This window comes from Vigna unguiculata, chromosome 5 (genome assembly GCF_037176805.1).
Source record: "Vigna unguiculata cultivar grain cowpea cultivar isolate G323 ecotype 2 chromosome 5, ASM3717680v1, whole genome shotgun sequence".
In the NCBI taxonomy this organism is placed as follows: Eukaryota; Viridiplantae; Streptophyta; class Magnoliopsida; order Fabales; family Fabaceae; genus Vigna; species Vigna unguiculata.
The window spans coordinates 42,194,466-42,219,314 of record NC_140796.1 but is presented as its reverse complement, the minus strand read 5'-3'; the positions used below and the strand labels follow the sequence as shown (position 1 = coordinate 42,219,314).

Genomic DNA, 24,849 nt, shown 5'->3' with positions numbered 1-24,849 from the left:
AACCTTGGATGACTTATTTAGACCCTTGGCGTAGGATGACTCAGCTTGATCCTTCGGCGACTTGCTTTGACCTTCGGTTAGAACAAACATGTTTAGACATCATGTCCGAGCTGACTCACCTTAACCTCCAGTCCAAGACTGTAAGACTCGGGATGTTACAAAGATGACTCGACTTGACTTTTGGCCTTGACTGACTTAACTTGACCTTCAATTGAAGACGACTTGTCTCGATTCTTTGACTTGGGTCGACTTATCCCAATCTTCATATTAGGATATGCCAGTCATTCCTTTAGCCTAGGCCAACTCATCTCAACCTCCATATTAGGCCAACTCGGGTCGACTATTCAACCTTGGATGACTCGGCTCAACCTTCGTTCGGGACCGACCTACTCGACCTTCACTCTAGGCCAATTCATCTCAACCTTTAACCTAACCCAACTTAGCTTGACCTTTATTCCATGCCAACTTGTCTCGATTATTCGGCCTGGGTCGACTCATCTCAACCTTCATATTAAGTTGGGCGAACTCAGCTTAATTTTTTTAGCTGGACCGACTCAAGTCAATTATGGGCCCGTGATGACTCAGCCCTCAACCCATGTCATCTTTCCTCGAGCTTTAGTTTGGGTAAACTTAGCTTAATCTTTACTCTAAACCAACTTGTTTTGACCTTTGACCCAAGCTAACTAAACTTGATTCTTTGGTCCAAGATGACTCGACACTATTTTTCTGCTCAAATTGACTCAACTCGACCCTGCAGTCTAAGATAACTTGACCCAACTTTTGTCTTGGATTAACTCAATCCAACTTTTAACCTAGGTCGACTCTCATGCACCTTAATTTTAGATTTTCAAAATCCAAAACATATCCAATCTAAATACAATTTAAATCCAACTAAGTAGATTGGACTTAAAATCCAAATTATAAATTTAGATTTAAAATAAATCCATTTAAATAATATAGATTGAAACTATTAATTTGAATATTTTTTATGATTTTGTGTGCTTTTTCCATCAACAATCATAGTTTAAATCCAATACACTACAATGGTAATAAAATCAAAGGGTGGAAGAACACATTTGACTTGTTCTTTGATCTAGTGCAATTGCCATGCTATGAAACTCTATATAAACCTATGTAAGAATAGAAATATCATCACACAGATGCATCCTCCATTACTTGTCCACATGAATAATTTTTCTGTGATGTTATTCAAATTTTGGCCCATATATATCCCCCTCATTTCTCTCTTGGCATTGAACGCAAACATCAACGTATTTGCCTTAGGAGATGAGACTGATCACCTGTCATTGCTGAAATTCAAGGAATCCATATCTACCGATCCATATGGAATGTTGCTCTCTTGGAACACTTCTACTCACTTCTGTAATTGGCACGGAATCACATGCAATATCACGCTTCAAAGAGTTACAGGCTTGAACTTGCATGGATACAAGTTGAAGGGATCCATATCTCCTTATGTAGGCAATCTCTCTCATTTGAGAATATTTGACCTTGGAAACAACAGCTTCCATGGCAAAATCCCTCCAGAATTGGGACGCTTGTCACAACTGCGGCTACTCTCTGTTGGAAAAAACTCATTGGAAGGGAAAATTCCTACAAACTTGACGGGTTGCACTAGCCTCAAACGCTTAAGGTTGCATGGGAACAATCTCATTGGTGAAATTCCAATTCAAATCGGTTCACTTCGGAAGCTTCAATATTTGCTGCTCTATAACAACTGGTTAACCGGGGGAATCCCATCATTCTTAGGTAATCTTTCATCCCTAACTGTTCTCTCTGTGGGTACTAACAACTTAGGGGGAGATATTCCACAAGAACTATGCAATCTCAAACACTTGTTCTTTTTATCACTTCCTGTAAGCAACCTCACTGGAACATTTCCTTCTTGTCTTTATAATATTTCATCTCTTGTTGTAATCTCAGCTACAAAAAACCAGCTTAATGGTTCTCTTCCACCTAACATGTTTCACACCCTCCCCAATCTCCAAGTACTAGAACTTAGTGAAAATAAATTCTCAGGACCAATCCCACCCTCCATCACAAACTCATCTTTACTTTATATATTTGATTTGAGTTATAACCATTTTGTGGGACAAGTTCCAAGTCTGGGAAAGCTACAACATGTTATCCTTTTGTCATTTTCTTCAAACAATCTTGGTAACAATTCAACTTATGATTTGGAGTTTCTGAAAACATTGACAAATTGTAGTGAGTTGTACGAGTTAGGTATATCCAATAATAACTTTGGAGGTCATTTACCTGATACCATCGGAAACTTATCCACTCAGCTCAGTCAACTAGCTCTTGGGGGTAATCAAATATCAGGAAAAATCCCTGCATCAATAGGAAATCTAGTTGACTTAACTCTCTTGACTATGTATGATAACCGCATGGAAGGGATTATCCCAACAACTTTTGGGAAGTTTCGAAAAATGGAAGTGTTAGGCTTAAGGGGTAACAAATTGTCGGGAGAAATAGGAGCCTTCATAGGCAACCTTAGTCATCTGTTCTATTTGGAAATGAGTGCAAATATGTTAGAAGGGACTATTCCTCCAAGCATAGGATATTGCCAGAAGTTACAATACTTAAGCCTTGCACAAAACAACCTTAAAGGAACAATACCCTTTGAGGTTTTTAATCTTTCATCTCTGACAATCTACCTGGATTTGTCAGAAAATTCATTGAGTGGCTACATACCTAAAGAAGTGGGAAACCTTAAAAACATTGATATTCTAGATATGTCTAAGAATCATTTGTCTGGAGACATTCCTGGAACTATTGCGGAATGCATAATGTTGGAGTACCTGTTTTTGCAAGGTAATTCTTTAGATGGAATCATACCATTCTCTTTGGCATCACTCAAAGGTCTTCGGAGTTTAGACTTGTCACAAAATCGCTTGTCTGGGTCAATTCCACATGTTCTACAAAACATTTCTTTCTTGGAATATTTCAATGTATCGTATAACATGTTAGAGGGTGAGGTACCAACTGAAGGTGTGTTTCGGAATGCAAGTGAGGTGGTGGTGACTGGAAATAGTAAGCTTTGTGGGGGCATTTCAGAATTGCATCTGCCACCATGCCCTGTCAAAGGTAAGAAACTTGTAAAACACCACAAGTTTAGGCTGATACCAGTGTTAGTTAGTGTGATTGTTTTTCTTCTCATACTGTCAATTACTCTAACTTTCTACTGGATGAGGAAAAGGAGTAAGAAATCATCTTTGGATTCTCCAACAATTGACCAGTTGGCTAAAGTTTCATACCAGAGCTTACACAATGCAACAGATGGTTTCTCAACTACAAACTTGATAGGGTCTGGAAATTTTAGCTCTGTCTATAAAGGCACTCTTGAGTTAGAAGACAAAGTTGTTGCCATAAAGGTCCTAAACCTTCAAAGAAAAGGAGCTCCAAAGTGTTTCTTTGCTGAATGCAATGCGCTTAAAAATGTTAAACATCGAAATCTGGTTCCAATTTTAACATGTTGTTCCAGCACAGATTACAAAGGTCAAGAATTTAAAGCTCTAATTTTTGAGTACATGAAAAATGGGAGTTTAGAGCAATGGTTGCATCCGAGGACACTTGTAACAGATAATCCAAGAACATTGAAGCTCGACCAAAGATTAAATATCATGATTGATGTTGCTTCAGCATTGCATTATCTTCATCATGAATGTGAGCAATCTATAATCCATTGTGATTTGAAGCCAAACAATGTCCTCCTTGATGATAACATGATCGCCCATGGGAGTGATTTTGGCATAGCAAGACTTCTGTCAACTATCAACAATAAGAAATCAAGTACACTAGGCATAAAAGGGACGATTGGTTATGCTCCTCCAGGCATGTTCTAAACTCTTGAATTAGTATTTCTTTAAATTCACCTATATTTGAGGAAAACTAGGATATTCTGGAATTAAAAATTATTGACAAATTTTATTATGTATTTTAGAGTATGGAATGGGTTCAGAGGTGTCTATGACTGGAGATGTGTATAGCTTTGGGATACTTATGCTGGAAATGCTTACTGGAAGGAGACCTACAGATGAAATCTTTGAAGATGGTCAAAATTTGCATAACTTTGTAGCAAATTCATTCCCTGAAAATCTATTACAAATTTTGGATCCATTGCTTGTAGTAAAAGAAGCAGAAATAAGCACAGAAGAAGAAATTCAGAATCTTACTCCAACTACAGAAGAGTGCTTGGTTTCACTGTTCCATATTGGACTTGCTTGTGTAGCGGAATCACCAAAAGAAAGGATCAGTATGGTGGATGTTACTAGAGAGCTGAGTAAAATCAAAAGAGCCTTTATTTCTGGTAAAGTAAATAGAAAATGAATTAATTCGCCACATATTACTACAGGGCAAATGAAAATATTCAATACTCTTGTTTTGCCAGATTTTAGTTGCAATTTCCTTTACAACAATATTGTTTTTGGCTTTGTTTCTTACCTTATAATTTCCTATATAGTTATAGTTTCATTATCTTCCATTTTGTTATGTATTCTAAAACTTCAAAATTTCGAATGTAAACTGTCTTGAATTTCAAATGTTGATGCATGATAATCAATGTTAAGGTCAAATGGCATGGCTTCATACAAGAACAGATGCGTCTGTAGTATGATGCACTGTAACATTTATCATATACAATCCATTTCTTTCTTGAATTCCAAAATTTAGTTATAATTTTATTTTTCATGAAACAAATGCGAGGGTCTTATGGGATAAGATTGAATACCTATATGCCTATAAATCAAGGAGTAACAACTTGTACTTATTGAAAAGTATTGAAAAGCTCTTTAGCCAAAAAAGGAACACTTTGATGAAGTATCTAAATTTGGGGATGTTACATGTTTTATACTCAACTTCCCTTGCCCCGACTCGGGACTTATTCCGGTACACCCAACAAGTTTCACATGGCTTAGAAGTCAGGTCAAACATAGTTTAAATACTTTTATTTCCTTTCACTTTTTAAAGTGTCTTTTAAGAACAAAATCGTAACAAAGCTCAAACATTCCAAAACAGACAATACATTGGGAACGTCCACAAAGTAGTTTTGACTCAATTTCATACTTATTTTTCACGCATTATAAAAAGGTTTTGATGATAAGAAATACGAATGAAATCTATTAGATGTTTTACATGTTAGTATTCTATGCTATCAACTCTCTAACATGTGTTCTACGATGTTCTGGTATAATCATATCTTCTAATGCGTTAAAAATACACGATACTTTTTCTGCATAACGATATATATAATATAATATAAAGTTTATATGTGCTGCAATTTGCTTAAAAATAATATGTAACTTCCAACACAATTAATACATTTTTCATGTAAGGAAATACATAATTTCTTCGATGTTTAGAAATTATACTCATAATGAAACAATCAATCATAAACAAACACATATCTAGTTATATTTGAATATTATATTACATATTACATATGTTAGAAAATGATTACTTAAATAATACTAATAATAATAAAAATATAAAATGATAATAATAATAATTATTAAAGCTACTGACATGTATATGAATCAAAGAATATTAATCAGATATCAACGAGTATAATAACAATAATAAATAATAAATAAAAGATAAAAGGTAAAAGAGTAGAAATATCCTGAGTTGAGGCACGCATAACGCTATCCTTAGAGAGAAAACACCCATACTGCACAGGGCTAAACAAATATATCAATACACAATCATATGTGTTTCTTATCATATGCGTTTCTCTTCCAAGATACAACAACCCGTCAGATCGAACGAGTGCAGCGAAGGATCTTCGAACCTTATGAACACCACTGTCTTAAAGATAATATAGAAAAGATAAGAAGAACACTTTTTAGATAACTCTAGTGTTTATTGTTTCTATTGTTGTTATTTTTGTTGTATCTTTCCCCATGCACCTAGGTGGTATTTATAGGTAGCAAAAGGAGACAAAGGAGTAAAGTATAATAAGAATATAGCCGTTAGCCATAAAAACCATTAACCCATAAATTAAAGGTCTATAAAAACTTCTGTAACAGTAGAATTTTTATTTTAATTATTTATTTTTTAAATTATATTAAAATATTTCTAACAATCCCCCACATAATTTAAAAAAAAAATCAAATAAAACAAAAAATATATTATCTTTTTAAACAAAATATTGTAATTCAGTGTAAGGAACCTTCCGAGTCTGATCCTTACACCTAGTGCTTATAAACTTTCACCCGAGAAAATACAGAGACTTGATTGTCTTGAACTACATCCCTTGTGACCAGGTTTTAGTAAATACCACATACAATATCGGTGTTCATTATAGGTTCTAATCAGTGGGTGCATGTTACGACCTTGTGCATGTATCTTGTTTCATGAGTGTCACTTAGAGACTTGCCCATGTCTCACAATGGCGGGCCCACCATCACACTCACTAGGTAAACCCTCAAAGGGTGGTTTGTGACTCACACCCCTACAATAATTGTCATTGGATTTATTAAGAGGTATTTTATAAAATAAGCATAATAATGCACATACCTCAACCTAATTATTGTCACAATTTATAGTACACATCGCTATAGGAATGAGACATAAAATTTAATCAAATTATTTGGTGTACTTTAGTCAACAACAACTTTGTTGTTACCCATTGAACTCCATTCCATGGGATCGCCATTCATGTGGAGATGAATGTCCATTGTTGCAACTAATTTATGGGCTATAGTCTCATTCCCCTCGACGATCAAATACTTGTTGTTGATGCATCAACCTTTTGATAAGCAGATCTACAATAGTTCTTTCTGACCTGACAAAGTCAAGAGAGATAATATCATGAGTAATTAAGTTTCTACTATATTTGTCTCTCGTTCTCATATGTCAATTTCATTGACATTTTTACTAAAAATTTTAAATATAACAATTTAATTGTCAAGATGCATTAGAAAAAGGAATAATTTATGCTTGTATGGTAAACCATGACAACAATTTTTTAACATATTTCCATGATAGTTCACCTCCATCCAAGGTTAAAACATAACCATAACCAATAGGTGATTTTGTGTCACCAAAATCAATATCCAATTTACATTATCCTTCAATCATCTCAAGAAATTGGACATATTGCCATAGCTAGACGAAACACAAATAATATTACACTAGATGTCAAAACAGTGAGGTATATATTCATTCACTTCATAATATATAACCAATATTTTTATATATATATATATTATCATTAAGAGGTATATTAACCTTTACAAGACACCCCCGCACTTTGAAATATTTTTAATGTGGTTCTTTTTTCTTTCATAACTCATAAAATGTTTATCACAACCTTTTGTGTTCAAAATATGGTAAGTTGAATATAAAGTTTCACCCTATATGATTTTATAAGCAAAGACAAGCTAGACTTGTAGAATAACATTTACCATATCAAACAAAAATCAGTTTTCTTTCTTTCGCTGCACCATTAGATTAACACCATATGAAAGCATTTTTTTTCTTTCTTTCTTTCATCAGCATTTACATGATCTTAAACATGATATCAATAATTCATTTTAATTTCATGTCATAAACAATAATTTTGAATTCATAAATTTGATAAAGATTATATTTATTATCAGTCACTTTTTTTTTTCATATAAAACACTTAAAATATATACATGATATAGAACATCTTTATCAATGATAAGAATAGACAATATTAAAGCATAAATTAATATGACAGTAAAAACATTAGCTATAGACATCACAAAAAATTAGTCAATGAGCAGGAAATTCATTTATCCATAATTTCATTTATTGTTACCAATAGAAATAGAAACAATTATACACATAAATTTTTAGGCTTAGTTGAAACTGATTAAATTATAACAATGACAAACACATTAGTTCATAAAATGTGTTTTCAGTCTTCAGCTCTATATTGTTTTTAATTTTAGAAATGAATGCAGATGAGTAATCAACAAAATAGAAATAACAAGATATTTTTCTCTCTAACAATGTTAGAAAGTGATTACTCAAATAATACTAATAATAATAAAAATATAAAATGATAATAATAGTAATTATTAAAGCTATTGACATGTATATGAATCAAAGAATATTAATCAGATATCAACGATTATAATAACAATAATAAATAATAAATAAAAGATAAAAGGTAAATGAGTAGAAATATCCTGGGTTGAGGCACGCATAGCGCTATCCTTAGAGAGAAAACGCCCCTACTGCTAGTGGTGGAACTTGAACAAAAAATGTAGGGGTGCCAAATTAGTTTTGTTATATATAATTTTTTTTAGTCAGAAAAAAAGTTTTTCATCTTTTTTCTTCACATAATAGTAGAATTCAAAAAAATATTATTATCATTCACTATTATATCATGCTATTATATCATGATACCAAACCATGAATACCATTTTAGATAACCTCATCAATTTGATTTGGTGGTATTGTCACATTTGAGGTCGTTTTTCTCGAATCGCATTCTAATGAATTTTTAAATTCATTGTATATAACTCTAAGAACTTTAAAGATTTATTTTTGATTGTCTTGAATTCCTGCTTCTCATGAAATTTCTCAAGTTTAGTTAGTAAATGCATTTTTTTTCATCTTTATCACAAACCTTCTTTAAAAAAAGAATCAATGTTTTTTTTTTTTACTTTTTATCATAATCTTTTTAATATAAATTTATCACATCTCGCCTATTTAGAAAAAAATAAATTTATATTCACAAATCACAATTATCACAATGCAAAACATAACAAAACTCATACCACTTTAATTAAATAAGCAATATTGTATAAATTCAAAACTTAAAAAAAAAAATTACCATAGGCAGCGAAAAACACAAAATCCCTAAATTTCATAATTAAAGATTATAATAATCTGGGAAAAATTATAATTAGGGTTCATACCAATTTCACAAAAGAATCCCTAAAATCATAATTAGGATTTATATTAATTTGGGATAAACATCCTAAAAAGAATCATAAATTTAACATACATAAATCATAATAAGATACTAACTTTGATATGTGAGAGATCATGCAAGAAAATATACTTCAATCTCAATCTATGTATTTCCCAACCTCTATTTCCCAATCTATCTCTTTGTATTTATTTCTCTTCACACACTTTCATGATAATTTACATGGTAGAAAGATCTTATAGCCAGAAAAAAATCTTAATCTCTTTTATAAATCAATGTCTCCATTAATTTTTTTATTTTATCTTTTATTATTATTTTTCATTACATAAACTAATATAAATAATATATAAATATAATTTTAAAAAATATATAAATATATATAAAAAAAATTCAAAAAAGAATTTGGGGGAGCCATGGCTCCCCTTGTCACCATATAGTTCCGCATCTGCCTACTGCACAAGGCTAAACAAATATATCAATACACAATCATATGTGTTTCTTATCATATGTGTTTCTCTCCCAATATACAACAACCCGTCAGATCGATCGAGTGCAACGAAGGATCTCCGAACCTTATGAACACCACTGTCTCAAAAATAATATAAAAAAGAAAAGAAGAACACTTTTTAGATAACTCTAGTGTTTATTGTTTCTGTTGTTGTTGTTTTTGTTGTATCTTTCCCTATGCACCTAGGTGGTATACAAGTAGCAAAAGGAGACAAAAGAGTAAAGTATAATAAGAATATAGCCATTAGCCATAAAAACCATTAACCCATAAATTAAAGGTCTATAAAAACTTCAGTAACAGTAGAATTTTTATTTTAATTATTTATTTTTTAAATTATATTAAAATATTTCTAACAACATGTACATATGAAATGTTTCCTTATTTATTTATAGGTATAAATACACATTTGGTACCCAAACTTTTTCGTAAAGTTCAATGTGGTACCCGAACTTTAGGAATGTTCAATTTGGTACCCCCAATTTTCTAAAGAGGTTCAATTTGGTCCTCTCCGTTAAGTTGGAGTTAACACCGTGTCCGTACAGGACACGTGTCAAATTTTTATTTTTTTTTAATTTTTTTTCAAAAAATTAATTTTTTTTTTCAAAAAATTTAAAAAACTGCCACGTGTCAGTTTATCATCGTGCCACGTGGCAGCTTACAAGCATGACACGTGGTAGTGTAATAGTTGTTTTCAATTTAGTACCCCAATTTAAATTTTTGGTTCAATTTAGTATCCAAATTTTTTAAAATGATCCAATTTCGTCCTTTCCTATTTGAAACCAAATTAGTAAATAAGCTTAATTATAATTTATATAAACATGTTAAAATAATTGTTTTGAATTTATACATCAAATCACTACACCTAAATATTCAAATTATTTTATTTTTTACAAGTGTAAAAAATTTCATGTATAAAAAATTACAAAGGTTAAAATGAAAAAAATAAAATAATTTAAGTATTTAGGTGAAATGATTTGATGTATATATATTATAAAAAGTTATTGTAACATGTATATATAGGTTGTAATTAAGCTTATTTACTAATTTGGTCTCAAATGGAAGATGACGAAATTGAATGATTTTAAAAAATTGGGGTACTAAATTGAACAAAAAATTTAAATTGGGGTACTAAATTGAAAACAACTATTACATTGTCACGTGTCATGCTTGTAAGCTGCCACGTGGCACGATGATAAACTGACACGTGGTAGTTTTTTAAATTTTTTGAAAAAAAAATTAATTTTTTGAAAAAAATTAAAAAAAAATAAAAATTTCATGGCTTGACACATGTCATGTACGGACACGGTGTTAACTCCAACTTAACGGAGAGGACCAAATTGAACCTCTTTAAAAAATTGGGGTACCAAATTGAACATTCCTAAAGTTCGGGTACCACATTGAACTTTCCGAAAAAGTTTGGGTACCAAATGTATATTTATACCTTATTTATACAACATGTAAAAGGAAGTGGAACCTTCTAGTGTTGATTGTCAATTTCAAACAAAATCAAGAAAAACAAAAACACTAAAAAGATTTGAAATCAAGTTATCAAACACAAAAATATATCATTGTTGAATATTACACCAAGACATAATCAAATTCTTCAAGTATATAGGAATCTTAAAGCCCTTCACTAAAAAAACATATATGAAGGAAGCATAAAAGAGAGACATAGAGTTCTACACTTAAATGTGAATTTTTTTAGTGGGAAGTGTTTAAAACCTTTGTATTTTTCATTTGGTGGAGTTACCCACCTTGTGGAATTTTTACTATATCATTTAAGAGTTAACTTTGTTATCTACTTATATGTATTTTTTATAAGTTAGGAGAGACAACTAAAAGAATACTCAAATTCTCAGTTTTAGCAAGAGATTTAGAAGGGATAACCAAGAATAATTTGTATACCTACTTTATAATTAAGTTTTCTTTTCTAGTGCTGGAACCCTTTAAGTAATTTTTCAAACATAACTCGACATAATCCAAGAATTTTAAAAATTATTGTGCTGCTATTATTGATTAGACAATTTATTTAATTGTAAATAACAACCTTATACTCTGTTCAATCTCTTCTAGAATTAGTTCATAATTTCACATTCTAATTCTAATGTCATATTATTAATTATAGATAAATCTTCGTTCGCGGTTATGATAAAAAATATTAGAAAACATCCCCATTAAAAAGTTTGTTATAAAGAAAATTGAATTGTAATAATAAAAACAAAATATTATAAACTAAGATTAGTATGTGTATATAATCATGTAGTTGGTTTAAATAATATTGAATTTAATTATCTTAAACGAGATGTTGGATTTGAACGTTGACTATTATAGCAATAGTGTTGTCCCATGATCTTGCTTAGGTTAGTTTGTGTGTGTCCAAGGGTTACTTAATAAAATTGAGAAATCCAGTTGATCACAAGAAAAAGGAAAAGAAAAGCCATTTTGATTGAAAGTATAAAAAGTATAAAAGAAGATAGAAATAAAGCATGGAGTTTGATGAGGGGGGAAATAATTTTATTAGTATAGAATTCGATATTATTATTTTTTACATATTTTTACTTATAATAGCAAAAGAACGCTATACTTATATTCATATTTTTATTTTTCATAACTTATTCTCTATTTTTCTTTAAATAAATTAAAATCCCATTTCATTATCATTTTTTATTTATTTCTACTATGTAAACTATTTTCGTCCAAAGTTATTTGCTAGCGGGTGTCCTTAAAAGAAAATTAATTTGCATTGATTTCTTATTTTTATATTGAAAGTTAAAATAATTAAATATATTAATTAAGATGGTATAAATGCATATAACAAATTTTATAAAGACAAAAATATCTTTTTAAATCTTTAGACAATAACATACTAATATAAAAGAATGACTTTGAAATTTTTAAGTCTCTATTAAAAAGAAAAAAAAAATCTCTAGTGACATTTCAATTGTCTCTTAGAGGGAAGGTTTCAAGGGTGAAGACAGTAAACTTTTAAAAGGTATGTCTTTAAGTTTTGCAAAAAAAAAAAATCTTCAATGATGAAATTATTACACTTTTTTGTGAAACAAATTGTCTTTATACTACTCCTTCAAATTAATTTTCTTTTTTTGTCGGAAAAGATTATCGAAAAGTCAAATAAAAGAAATTTGGTGAAGTTTCAAATTGATACTTTAATTATTTTTTTATAAATTTTTTAGATGTTTAACACAACTTTTTTATAATTGTTATGTTAATTTAAACTTTTTTATGTTTAATTATATTTAATTTTTAACAACATTAATATATAATTAGTTTCTAACTTTTATCGATGAAAATTAAATAAAATATGAAACGCATGTAATATTTATGAATAATTTCTTTTTAAATAAAATAAAATTATATTAATAATGATTAAGTTAATAATTTCTTTTTAAATAAAATAAAATTATATTAATAATGATTAAGTTAAATTTAATTTAATATTATAGTTATCTATATATATATATATATTTTGTTTATTGGATTGACTGTATATTAATTGTCCGTAAAAAGATTCATTTCTATTTTATGTAACAAAAAAATCATAAAAAGAATGAGAGGGAACGAAAGGAGTGAGGTGTCACCTTCCATGCTCCCCTCGAAAATCTCACTTTCCGCGTAAATGCAAAAACGAAAGTTAAATATTTACCGAAAGCACTTTACTGCGTAAGAGAGAGAGAGTGTCCCCAACAAGATGAACCAGTGGTAGTAGTAGAAGAAGAAGAACCCAATTCCTTGCTACTACTACTTTTCTTCTTCTTCTTCTACTTCTTCTACCGCTGTTTCTCAAACTGACAGCACAACCTAATTCAGCTTGTTCCTTCTATTCCTAGCTCACCTCAGTTCATTCCCAAAGTAGCTATGAAAAATCACATTCTCTTCCTGTTCTTTCTAATTGCACTTGCCCCCACTTTCTCTCTCCGCTTTCAACCTCACGCTGCTCCTGCAGGTAAACAAAATTGTTCCCCCACTTCGTCCACAGCGTCAATTTGCCATAATTTTAAATGGGTTTGCTAAATTTGTTATCTTTTTGCTTAATGGTATTGAATACCTAACTGGGTGCCTTTTTAGTCGTTCTTTCTTTTTTCTTTTTGGTTACTTTGATCAAACAATGTTAGCTTCTTTTGTTACTTTAATTAAGCAATGTTAATGAATCAGGGCCCTTGATTAAGCATCTGTCTTCGATCATCAAATGGACAAGGTCTACCTCCAAGACGCCACAATCAGGTTGTTGCTACTTTTCTACTAAGATTGAGCACTTTCAAAGGTCACGTGTTTTCGGTGTGACATGCTTATTGTTAAGGTGTTTGTGTGTGTGAATATACGTAAATGTGATTTGTTGTTCTTTCTTTTGTAGATGGGAATGTTCTTCAATTTGAAAATGGTTACGTGGTTGAGACTGTTGTCGAAGGGAACGAGATTGGGGTCATCCCTCATAGGATCCGTGTCTCTGAGGAGGATGGTGAACTCTTTGCTGTTGATGCAATTAATAGCAACATTGTTCGGATAACTCCGCCGTTGTCCCAATGTATGGCTGTTTCTCTTCTTGAGTTTTTATAATTGTTATGAGTGAATTTGATTTGTTGGGATATGGCAGTTTTGGCATTCATTCCTGGATGTCTCTATTTTTATAATTCTTTTCAATTGGTTCTGGATGTTGCTGGTGAGAATGATGGTAAAAAGATTGAAAGAGAAAAGGAACACGAGTTTTGGTCCCTTGCCTGGTTCAAGTTAGCGGAAAATTGATAGTTGGGGTGGGGGAGGAATCTAAGTCTTAGCTTTATATGATATATTGTCCGGGGGTTTCTCTAAACAGTTTTGGTAAGTGAATGTTATATGACATGTTAAACACAATCTGGGATTGATTGAAAATTTAAATGAATTTATTTTTCTGGATAGGGCTTACCTAATTCCTTCTGCTATCTATTTGTGCTACCTGGCTGCAGATAGTAGAGGAAGATTGGTGGCAGGGTCATTTCAGGGATACACTGGTCATGTGGATGGAAAACCAAGTGATGCTCGTTTCAATCATCCCAAAGGCATAACAGTGGATGATAAGGGGAATGTTTATGTTGCTGATACTCAGAATCTTGCTATCAGAAAGATTGGAGATTCTGGTATGTGATAATGAGTTGCAGCTTACAATAGTTCAAGATCTATTTATTAGTCATGACTAACACGATGTTTTGGTAACGGACGATATTAGAATGGAATTTGAACATAAAATGTGTCCACAGCAATGTTACTAGTACACTAAGATGCAATCCTGGAATTCTTTTTGCTGGAACCTACTAAAACTGTTTGACATAAGAATTCCCCAGCCCAGTATCATGGCATAATGCTAATTCCTTCATTCAAACACTGCTGCCACTGGTTATGGGATCTTAATGTATTGGGAGAATTGTCATTGAGAATGGTGAAAAAGGATATGATTACTTTTTTGTTGATCTTTGTGAGTATTTTTTAGGTGTGACGACCATTGCTGGTGGAAAATCAAATGTCGCAGGATACAGAGATGGGCCTAGTGAGGATGCCAAGTTCTCGAATGATTTTGATGTGGTATATGTTCGACCCACCTGTTCCTTGTTGGTCATTGATAGAGGAAATGCTGCTCTTCGGCAAATCTCTCTTGACCAGGAAGACTGTGATTATCAGTCTAATTCAATTTCCAGTACAGGTTTATATTCTTATCTTGTTGATTATTCAGACTCTGTAAATATCCTTGTATTGTTTAATAGATAACCTTGTTTCCTCGAATAGCATATTCTTTCATCCAGTGATTCTAATCCCTTAACTTCGGGGATTGATCCTGTTGGTCTTGTATACAAACATAACAGTGTACAGCTTATTCATGTAAATCAATCAATAAGATACAACATATTCAAATTGAAGTTGGTGTGACAGCTCTCTGATTCAAACTTAATATCTTTGTTGAATAGTGCCTCCACCATCGGCCTCAGAAGTACTTTTATGTTTGATATGTATTATAGTTGAATATAATAATTTCTGCTGATATAAGATGCAAACACTGTGCTGCGTTTTCCTTTACCCTCAAGCATGCAGTGATAAGACATGAAAGTTTTGAATGCTTTATGCTTCATTGAAGAACCAAACTTCTAGTCTCTGCAACGTGTGATTTAGATGTTAAAGTTATGTTTTTGAATTTGAATATCACCTATGAACAAGGAAAAAAAGGAAATCAGAACCAAAGGCATTAAATATGAGTTGTGGTGAAAGAAAAGAGAAAAAATTATGTCGGCTGCATCACTATTTGTCACTATGGTGACTGCTACGAACATTATTGGCTCTACAGTTTCAGCTTAGACTGTTTACTTGCATATCTCCCATGGCATATTTAGTTAAGCTGGGAATGGGGAGGGTAGCTTTGGATGCATCCCAATTTGAAATGGTAGCCTTACCTTGTAGAATTCCATTTTCAAATTTAAGGGAACATCTCCTACCCTCATGAACTGGACTTGTGAGGCAGACGCATGAAATGATGTCACTTCATGTGGGTTTAGTTCATCCAACTGATGTGTTTGCCCAGATCTGGTCTTAAATCCCTTGGCTATGGTCAATAAATGCAATTGAAAATGCCAGTTGGACAAATATTTTTGGCAGTTCTGATTTATTGTTTATCAGAAGATTGTTCTTTAATGTGTTGGTGTTACTGGAAAATCTGAATTAGCTGTATTTAGCATGGAAGTGAAGCAATGAGGAAATGTGCAAATCTGAAAACTGAAGACTTGATTGCATTCTTTTGGATACTCTATATCTCTATTTAACTTCTGATTTTAGTCTATTTTGTGGGTTTTTCATGCAGATATCCTTACAGTTGTTGGTGCTGTTATAGTAGGATATGCTACATGTATGCTTCAGCAGGGATTTGGATCCTCTTTCTTCTCAAAAACAGTATGTTTTGCTTAATATAATTCTTTAAACAGAAATTTCAGAATTGTGACATTTTGCCTGTTGTAGCTTCCCAACATTTTGTCTTTTGGAACCATGTTATGCCTTGTGAGTTGCAAAAGGGAGGACTTTTCCTTTGTACCAGAAATATTTGTACAGGAAACAACACAGGCAACAAATAACATGTTGTCTCTATTGCTTCTGGTATAACTCGTTAAAATAGAAAATAAAGTGAAACCAAGCTATCATTTTTGTAATTATTTGTGAAAAGGGGAAATAAAAACCGAATATTTTCTCAAATCAAGGAGACCCTAAATTCCGTCCTTTTGCTAGAAAATCTTATTTTTCTTTGGGCTTTAGTATGCATATTTTAAATGTTATGTGGTGCTGTTCACTCTAAAAAAATATTTCACGTTCACCCTTGCTAATTGGTTAATTAATTACACTGCACAAATGCTGCAGAGACCATCAGAAAAAGAGTTTAAAGGACCAGCAAGCAATGAGAAACACATGCCAATCCTGGAGAGCAGTAAAGAGGAGCCGGGATGGCCGTCTTTTGGACAGCTCATTGTTGATCTTTCTAAGCTTTCCCTTGAAGCATTAGCTGGTGCATTCACTCAATTCATACCTTCACATTTCAGACCTGACATCTCCAAGAGAGGCTTAACACCGCTGAAAGATCGTCTTGTGATGCCTGAAGATGAAGCACAGCCTCCATTGATCAACAGGCAAAATGTTCAAGGGCATACACCTCTTACCAAAAATCAGCTGCCACCACTGCTCCACACTCCTCTTAGTGATAGTCGGATGGCACCACATGTTCATACTCCTCCTATCGATAATCGACTCGTGCCAAATGTCCATACTCCAAGCACAGCAGAGAAATATTCAGAAATGAAGCCCCCCAAGATAAAATCAAGCAGTTTCAAGGACCCTTCTCTGTCAAGCAAGCACCGATCATCAAAACGACCCGATTATGCAGAGTTTTATGGATCTACTGAGATTCCTCCGTACTCCAAATCTAAGAGCCAGAAAGAAAGGCCAAGACATAGGCAAAGAGAAAAGAGTGGAGAATTTGTTATGGGGGCAGTTGGAACTGAGGCTAAAGCTGTTGAACCAAGGGCTGTTGACCATAATAATCCAAAGTTTGACCATTACAGTATGAGGACTAAGTATGCTTCTGAGGAGACCTTCCGATTCAACTCCAAGTAAAAAAGTTTTGTATGACTTATTTTTCACTAGCATTATTGGACCATTATATTGAATATCTGCACCTACATCTGTTTTAAGTTTGTCTATACTTGAAGCTGTATTATAAGCAAATGCTCTGTGCTTAGTGAATCATGCGAGTGGAAGGATTAATTTTGACCCATTTGCAGAACAATTTGTGAAAAAATTAGCATCCCCAAAGTTGTTCAGTTTCAAGGACATTGCTCCCTTTTAACATTGTAGATGATCAATTACAGTGTGTTTGGTATTTTCTTCAGACAATTTCACACAGGCTTAGAGAGAAATCCATCTCATTGGGAACTAAATCAACCAATTCATCTGCATTTCCGTTAAAAATGAGGCTATCTTCAGATAAATGAGCTTCACTATATAAAGGTGCCAAAACATTATGTTGCTTATCAATTTAAATTCTAACTAAATCTTCAAAAGCATATAGAGTTGTGAAATTTTAGTTGTGTCGAATGTTAAATAGTATATAATTAAGCAGATGAATTCTTATAATTTAGTCAAATATCATAACTTAAAAAAATTGATATTGTATAAAGTCTAAGCATCTAGTTTGTAGAATACTGTTACTGAGCAGTGCTAACATGAAACATCAAGCATATGAAGTTAGCAGATAATATTAAACAAGCAATTTCATGTATGCAATTTAATGAGAAAATGGATTGGTGACAGAAAAAGGTAAGCTTTCCACCAAAGTAAACCAAAAAATGTTGAGAGATAAGAAAGAACAAACTCTTATTATTGTGCTTCGAGTATGTCATTGCAAGGAATTTGTAATTAAGTTACTCTCTTGTGTTTAATTTGAACTCTTACCTTTTTTATAGTTTTTTTTTTTGAGTTTTAAATTGGCAAAAATAAAACAATTTAGCAACATTGTAATTAATGTAGTAAATTGAAAATAAGTTGTTAGTGGTGAGTAATGGTCAACAAACATAAATATTTAATAAAGGAGACATATTTTCTTTTAAAGCATTTCGTCTTTCATATATTCTGTATCATGATTATTATTAGTTTTTTGTCAGATTGAATATTTATTTGAGACAAATAATACTTGAAAATAAAAATGTAATAAAAATCTATCAAATTTTTATATTTTTATAAATAAAGATTCGAAATAGAGTTGATTTCAGAGAGATGGTATAGAAACATCGTGTAAATATATGTTTATAAAAATAAAGATAAAAAATATTAATAGTAGTAAAAAAAAGAGATAAAATACAGTATTAAAATAAAAAATCATAAAATGTAAAAGAAATAAATTTTTGAAGTAAAAGATTCAAAATATAATGATTAAAAATATTGTAATAAGTTATAACTTATGATTTGTCAGAACTTTTTATGAACTTATAGTCTTTCAAATTTTAAATCATATTACAACAAAATATAAAAGTTTAATTATATTTTACATCATGATAAATTTGAAAATTTGAAAATTTAGAAACTTTAAGTTGAGATTTTATTAAATTATCGTAGTCTATTGAGTCTTTAAAATTAAAAAAAAAATGTTAATTGAGTTCCTGCCGTTAGATTTTTCCATTACCTATATTGTCCAAACCTGTTCCCGTTTTGACAGAGAATCCCTGCATTAACTGAGTATAGGTATGGGTATGGAGAATCTTTGACTTTTTCAATTGGGTATGGAGATATACATGTTGAAAGGGGGAGCCTCCTCAATCCCCGACTTTTAGGCATTGTCAAGGTGAAAAGTTCCTCGTCTATTGTGATAAAGAATAATTGTTGGTTGAAGTATTCCCATATTTTGAATTTATTGCATGTTTGTTCACTAAAAAGGAAGTAAAATGTGCATTTTTCATTTTTTCTGCATAAATTAATCCATTAGAATAGCTTCAAATTGATTAAAATGGATTGTTGTTGTGATTGTGTGTTTTGAGTGCTTGATTAAAATTATGTGCCTTGATTGCTACTAATCACCTTCTGTTGAGATGCACGTGTTGCTGTTATACTGTGTTTTGATAATGTGATTGAAATTGCATACTTTGATTGTTATTAAACCACATTCTGCTGATTTGTATTATGTGTTTTACTCGTTAGCTAATCCATTAGGTAATTCTCTAATCGATTATTGTTTTCTTGTTATGGCTCATTTGCTTTTAAACTCTACATAATCCATTAAATTAGTCATCTGCTAGTATTGTAATCTTTAACTGATTGTATGCACTTTGATCTTAACCTGGTTTCATATTGTGTTGCTAATTACACTTGTTGCACTTTTAATAGTGTCATAATCTATACTGTTATTTTGTGATGTTCCATGCCTGTGCATGTTTGGTTATGTCACACCCTTCTGCTCTTTTTGCTAATGTCCAAAAAGGGAGAAAGGTCTTGTCTTGTTTCTCTACTGTAGGATCAAATTGGACATCATAAAAAAGGGAAGATTGTTGAAAGGGGGAGCCTGCTTAATCCAACAAAGCTGATTTTGATAATGTCCAAAGTCATACAAACACCTTGTATCACTATTTTAGGCTTAGTCCTGAACTTATCATTTGTATAGGTGTTATATATCTAGGTTTACATGTAAGCCAAGCTTGAACTGTATAGATGAGTTGTCAATCTATTGAATATGTCAAATGCAAAACTTATTAATGGATTGAATATTTAACTAATGGATTATCAGAAGGCACTACACTGATGAAGTGAAAATTCACCCACGATAATCGATTAGGTAAATTCCCTTATCCACTAATCTCATCAGCAAAACTCTGATTTAAAAACATATTTGAAATCATTTTGAAAATTATGCATCACTAAATCAAGAAGAGATTTTTCTAAGAGATTTTTTTGAGATTGAGATTCGTAGAGTTCTTGCTTTCTTGGGAGATCATTCAATTGGACATTCAAGAAGATTTATGATGGATTCAATCTTGGAGGATCAAGCCTGACATTAGGATCAAGTGTCACATTTGAACATTCATTAGGTGTATTCGTTCCTTGTTCTCTTTTGAATTGTATTTTTGTTCACTGTTGATTCACTGTGTGAGTGAATGTCTAGGTGCAATTGTGTGGAGGCATTGCATTTAGGGGAAGTTCTTGATTTGTAGATCAAGCTCCTTAGTCTTTAGGGTCTTGAATTATATAGATGTTCTTGTAATTCTTGTAACTCTATTGATTTAGTGAAATTCTCCTAAGCTCGGGTTGCTTAGGAGAAGACTGAACGTAGATTCATCTTGAATCGAACCAATATAAAAATTGTTGTATTCTCTTACTTCTTTCATCTTTTATACCTTTTCTCATTGATTAAATCAATCCATTAAATACAGAATTGGAAAACTAGTTATTAGGGTTACAAAGATTAAAAAGATAGTATTCAAGAATCTCTTAAATTCAGTGAAAGATTAAATAACCAATTCACTCCCTCTTGGTTGGGTTATATTAGACACATCTATTTTAACAGTACATATCCGTCTGCCCCGTCTTCGTCCCCACACCCGCCATAATACCCGTCCCTACCATATCACGTCACCTTTTAAATTATTAAAATATTTATAGTAAATTAAGTAATTTATATATATATATATATATATATATATATATATATATATATTACTACACAATTTTTATTTTTTATTTCTCCTAATTTTTTGGTTTCTCATGAAATTCATTTGCATCTCCGATATATTTTTCATCTCATAATAACCTTTATGCAATTATGTTCAATTAATATATGTAAATTAATTTTTTGGGTTAAGTATGATTTTAGTCCCTAAACTTTGATCCAAAATTGGAATTCGTCCCTGGTCGAAACTTTGATAAATTTTGGTCCCTAAACTTTAAAAATGAATGAATATAGTCCTTTTAACCCAATTTTGTTAACTTTTTTTTAGGTTTCGAATACATTTCTTAGTAAATATTTAGCCGAGAATGTGTTAAACGGCGTAAACAACTCCAATATTTACTTAGAAATGCGTTATATTCTTTTTTATATCTCACATATGAATAATTATATTCTTTTTTAATATTTTTATTTATTGTATATTTTCCTTTTACATGAGAATGTTTAAAGCTCTTAATTTAAGTGTTCAATATCATAAAACTGTCATTTATTAGGTAATATAAAAAAAAAAAACTTATTTTCTTTACTCTATTATTGTTAATTTTTGTTTCATTTAAAAAAAATTATTTTGTTTCACTAAATCAATTTTCATTATTTCTCAACTATTGACTATGTTGGTATTTGAAAAGTTTATCTAAGATATTTTTCATCTCATCATACCCTTAATTATATATTTGTCTTCCCTTGTACGATTTCATTTAATAGTCTCTCAAGTTGTTTCTAAAACACACATTTGATAATACTTTAACATTTTTATTTGTTGTTTATTTTTATTATGTAGAATAATATTTTGATGTATTCTATATAATTGTTTTTATTTTCTAACTCATTATCATACTGTAGTTTTGTCACTATTGTATAAATAAATTTTATTTACTATAATATAAAAATTTAATGTAATTTTCATGAATTTATTTTATCACTATTCAACATATATTGAAGTTCAAAAGAGACAAGATATATGTTAAAATTTTATTATTATTAGTTTAATTTTTTTCTTTACATGATTTTGATCAAGTGATGTATTATAATTTTTATTAATGTATAAAAAAGAGATTCATTAGAATTTAAAAAAATTGAAGTAAACACATATTTAAAATATAATTTAATTTGAATATTTGTTTTTCTTTTATATCTTTTAAAATATTTTTAAATTTTATCAACTACTTTTTAGTAATGTTTGCAAATTTAATAAATGTTTGGTTCTCATGAAATTTTATTTGCTATTCTAATTTGAAATATATACAATTATAATTTTTTTCTAAATATTTGATATCAAAGAAGTAACCATCCTCTTAATATTGAATATTTGATAACATTATGTTTTCTTTACCGTAACTTTTCATCATTTCATAAAAATTAATTAATTAATATTGAAATAATAAGAAAGCGGGTACAAGTATGGATACGAGTATATACCCGTTACCCGATGGGATGAGGATGAGACAAAAGTTTGATACCATTTGTTTTGGGTATGGGGATGAGAATGCATTTTTTTTTTCTATAGGGATGTGTATGGAATAACGAAATGCCTTCTTGCCATCCCTCACACTAAGTAAATATAATTGTCACATGATACATCTATCTCTCTCAAGGATTGCTGATACATTCTTGTAAATTATCATAATGACGATAATCTCTCACAAGGATTTATAGTTGTATTTACCAAAAACTATACTTAAAGCTAAATAAAATTATAAATTTATAAAATATAAAATTAAAACATAAAAAAGTACATAGTATTACAAAAATAAAAAATATATAAATTATCAAATATAAAATAAAAATATATATTTTTATGATTTAAAAAAATTATAATTTTATAATTTTATAAATTCACAACTTAATGATTTTATAATTGTATAGTTTTTAATTTTATAATTTTGTAATTTTACGATATATAATTATATAATTTTATAAAATTAAAAAGTATAAAATTATAAAATCATTAAATTATATATTTATTAAATTATATATTTTTAACATATTTTATTTTAAAATTTTTTAATATATTTATATCTATATATAAATTAATATTTTTCTTTTTTGTCAATTTTATCTTTTAAATAAGTTTTTTAAATTGAAATAATTATTTTATTAATCTTTTAAGTGATCATTTGTTTAATTAAACTACTTTTTTAATTTGACTGGTTTTTTAAATATAATTATGATAAATGAAAATTAATTATGGTAAAATTATAAAAACTATTTATATTTAATTATATGAAAAAATATGTTTTTTTCCCTAAGTTTGACCTTAATTTATAAATGGTCCCTAGTTGAAACTTGGTTATTGTTTGATCCTACACTTTTAAATCATTATTTTTGGTCCTTATGTTTGGAGGGCGTTAAAATTAACAAACAGTGTGTCACGTGTTATTCAATTTATAAAATAGAAAACGCTAGCCAACATTTTTCACAAAAATTGGAAAAAATATTTTTTTGTCCCTGAAGTTTGAACTTAATATGGAAATGATCTCTAGTCAAAACATAGTCACTTTGCTCTCTACACATTCAAATAATTATTAATATATAATAATAATAATGTTATATAATTATTAATAGTATTATTATTATTATATATTATTATTAAAAATATTAAAATAAATAAAAATATTATAGTTATTATTAATATTAATAATAATTATATAATAATAATAATATTAATATATCAATAATAATATAAATAATAATTAATAATATTAATATATCAACAATAATACTAATAATAATTATTAATATAAGAATGACAATAATAATTTTATTATTTTTTATTATCATACAAAATTAAAAACAATGATTTTGTTTGTTTATATAAAAGTTATTTTTGGTTTAATTACTACTTGTTTTCCACTTTTCGTTTAAAAATATCATGTTGGTCGTCAAGTTTTTATAATTTCAATTTAGTTTCGCTTTTTGAAAAATTCATACAATTTGATTTTTTTTGTTAAATTTCTTGAAATGGATCAAATTTTTTTCATCAAAATTAAAGTTGTGAATAAGAATTGTTTACTTTGTTAATGACATAATCCTGGTGTTAATTTTGATGAAAATGTTTTGATCCGCTTCAAAAACTTTAACAAAAAGGACTAAATTGCATCAATTTTTTAAAAATCGAGATCAAATTAAGACTAAAAAAGACTAGAGAACTAACTTGACTTTTTTAGATGAAAATATGGACCAAAAAATTAATTCAACCAAAATTTTGGCACTCCCAAAATATTGGTTAAAGATTCATCACAATTTATATTTGTTCTTATGTTTACCAAAGTCTAGTGAAGAGAATAGTACGAAAGTACCGTAAGAATAAATAGTTATTTTTGGAGTTGTCATCATAATTCAATAGATTTATTGGATATAAGGAGGACTTTAGTAGTTGTCTGTCATTTGAGAGTTTACAATTTTGTTCAGAAAAAAATTAGACAAGAAAGGTTTGTAGTTTTGTCCACAAAAATTTACATGAGGAGAGTTTGCAATTTTGTCTAGAAAAAATTACATGACAAGTAAACCATATTAAGTTTCATGTGTGCTTTTATTTAAATTTATGCTTTTATTTGTGAGTGTTTCCTCTTGAAGAGGTTATTTTCTTATTGCGCGATTCAACACTTGTATCAGAGCTTGGTTCTAATCAAGGGAGGGAAAGGAGAAATTTGACATGGAGACTAGACTCAAGGTTTCATG

General features: G+C 30.1%; 2 protein-coding genes across 2 annotated transcripts; both read left to right on the top strand.

The window, feature by feature from the left end:
- Window positions 1–1,172: 1,172 nt before the first annotated feature.
- LOC114184854 (uncharacterized) lies at window positions 1,173–4,586 on the top strand. Its single transcript, XM_028072201.2, has 2 exons — window positions 1,173–3,858; window positions 3,968–4,586. Exons 1-2 carry the CDS (start codon window positions 1,185–1,187, stop codon window positions 4,351–4,353), a joined length of 3,060 nt encoding a protein of 1,019 aa, XP_027928002.2. The 5' UTR covers window positions 1,173–1,184; the 3' UTR covers window positions 4,354–4,586.
- Window positions 4,587–13,105: 8,519 nt separating this feature from the next.
- On the top strand, window positions 13,106–17,789 carry LOC114185404 (uncharacterized). Its single transcript, XM_028073109.2, has 7 exons — window positions 13,106–13,401; window positions 13,611–13,679; window positions 13,810–13,980; window positions 14,399–14,569; window positions 14,920–15,129; window positions 16,276–16,364; window positions 16,824–17,789. Exons 1-7 carry the CDS (start codon window positions 13,314–13,316, stop codon window positions 17,571–17,573), a joined length of 1,548 nt encoding a protein of 515 aa, XP_027928910.2. The 5' UTR covers window positions 13,106–13,313; the 3' UTR covers window positions 17,574–17,789.
- Window positions 17,790–24,849: the final 7,060 nt, after the last annotated feature.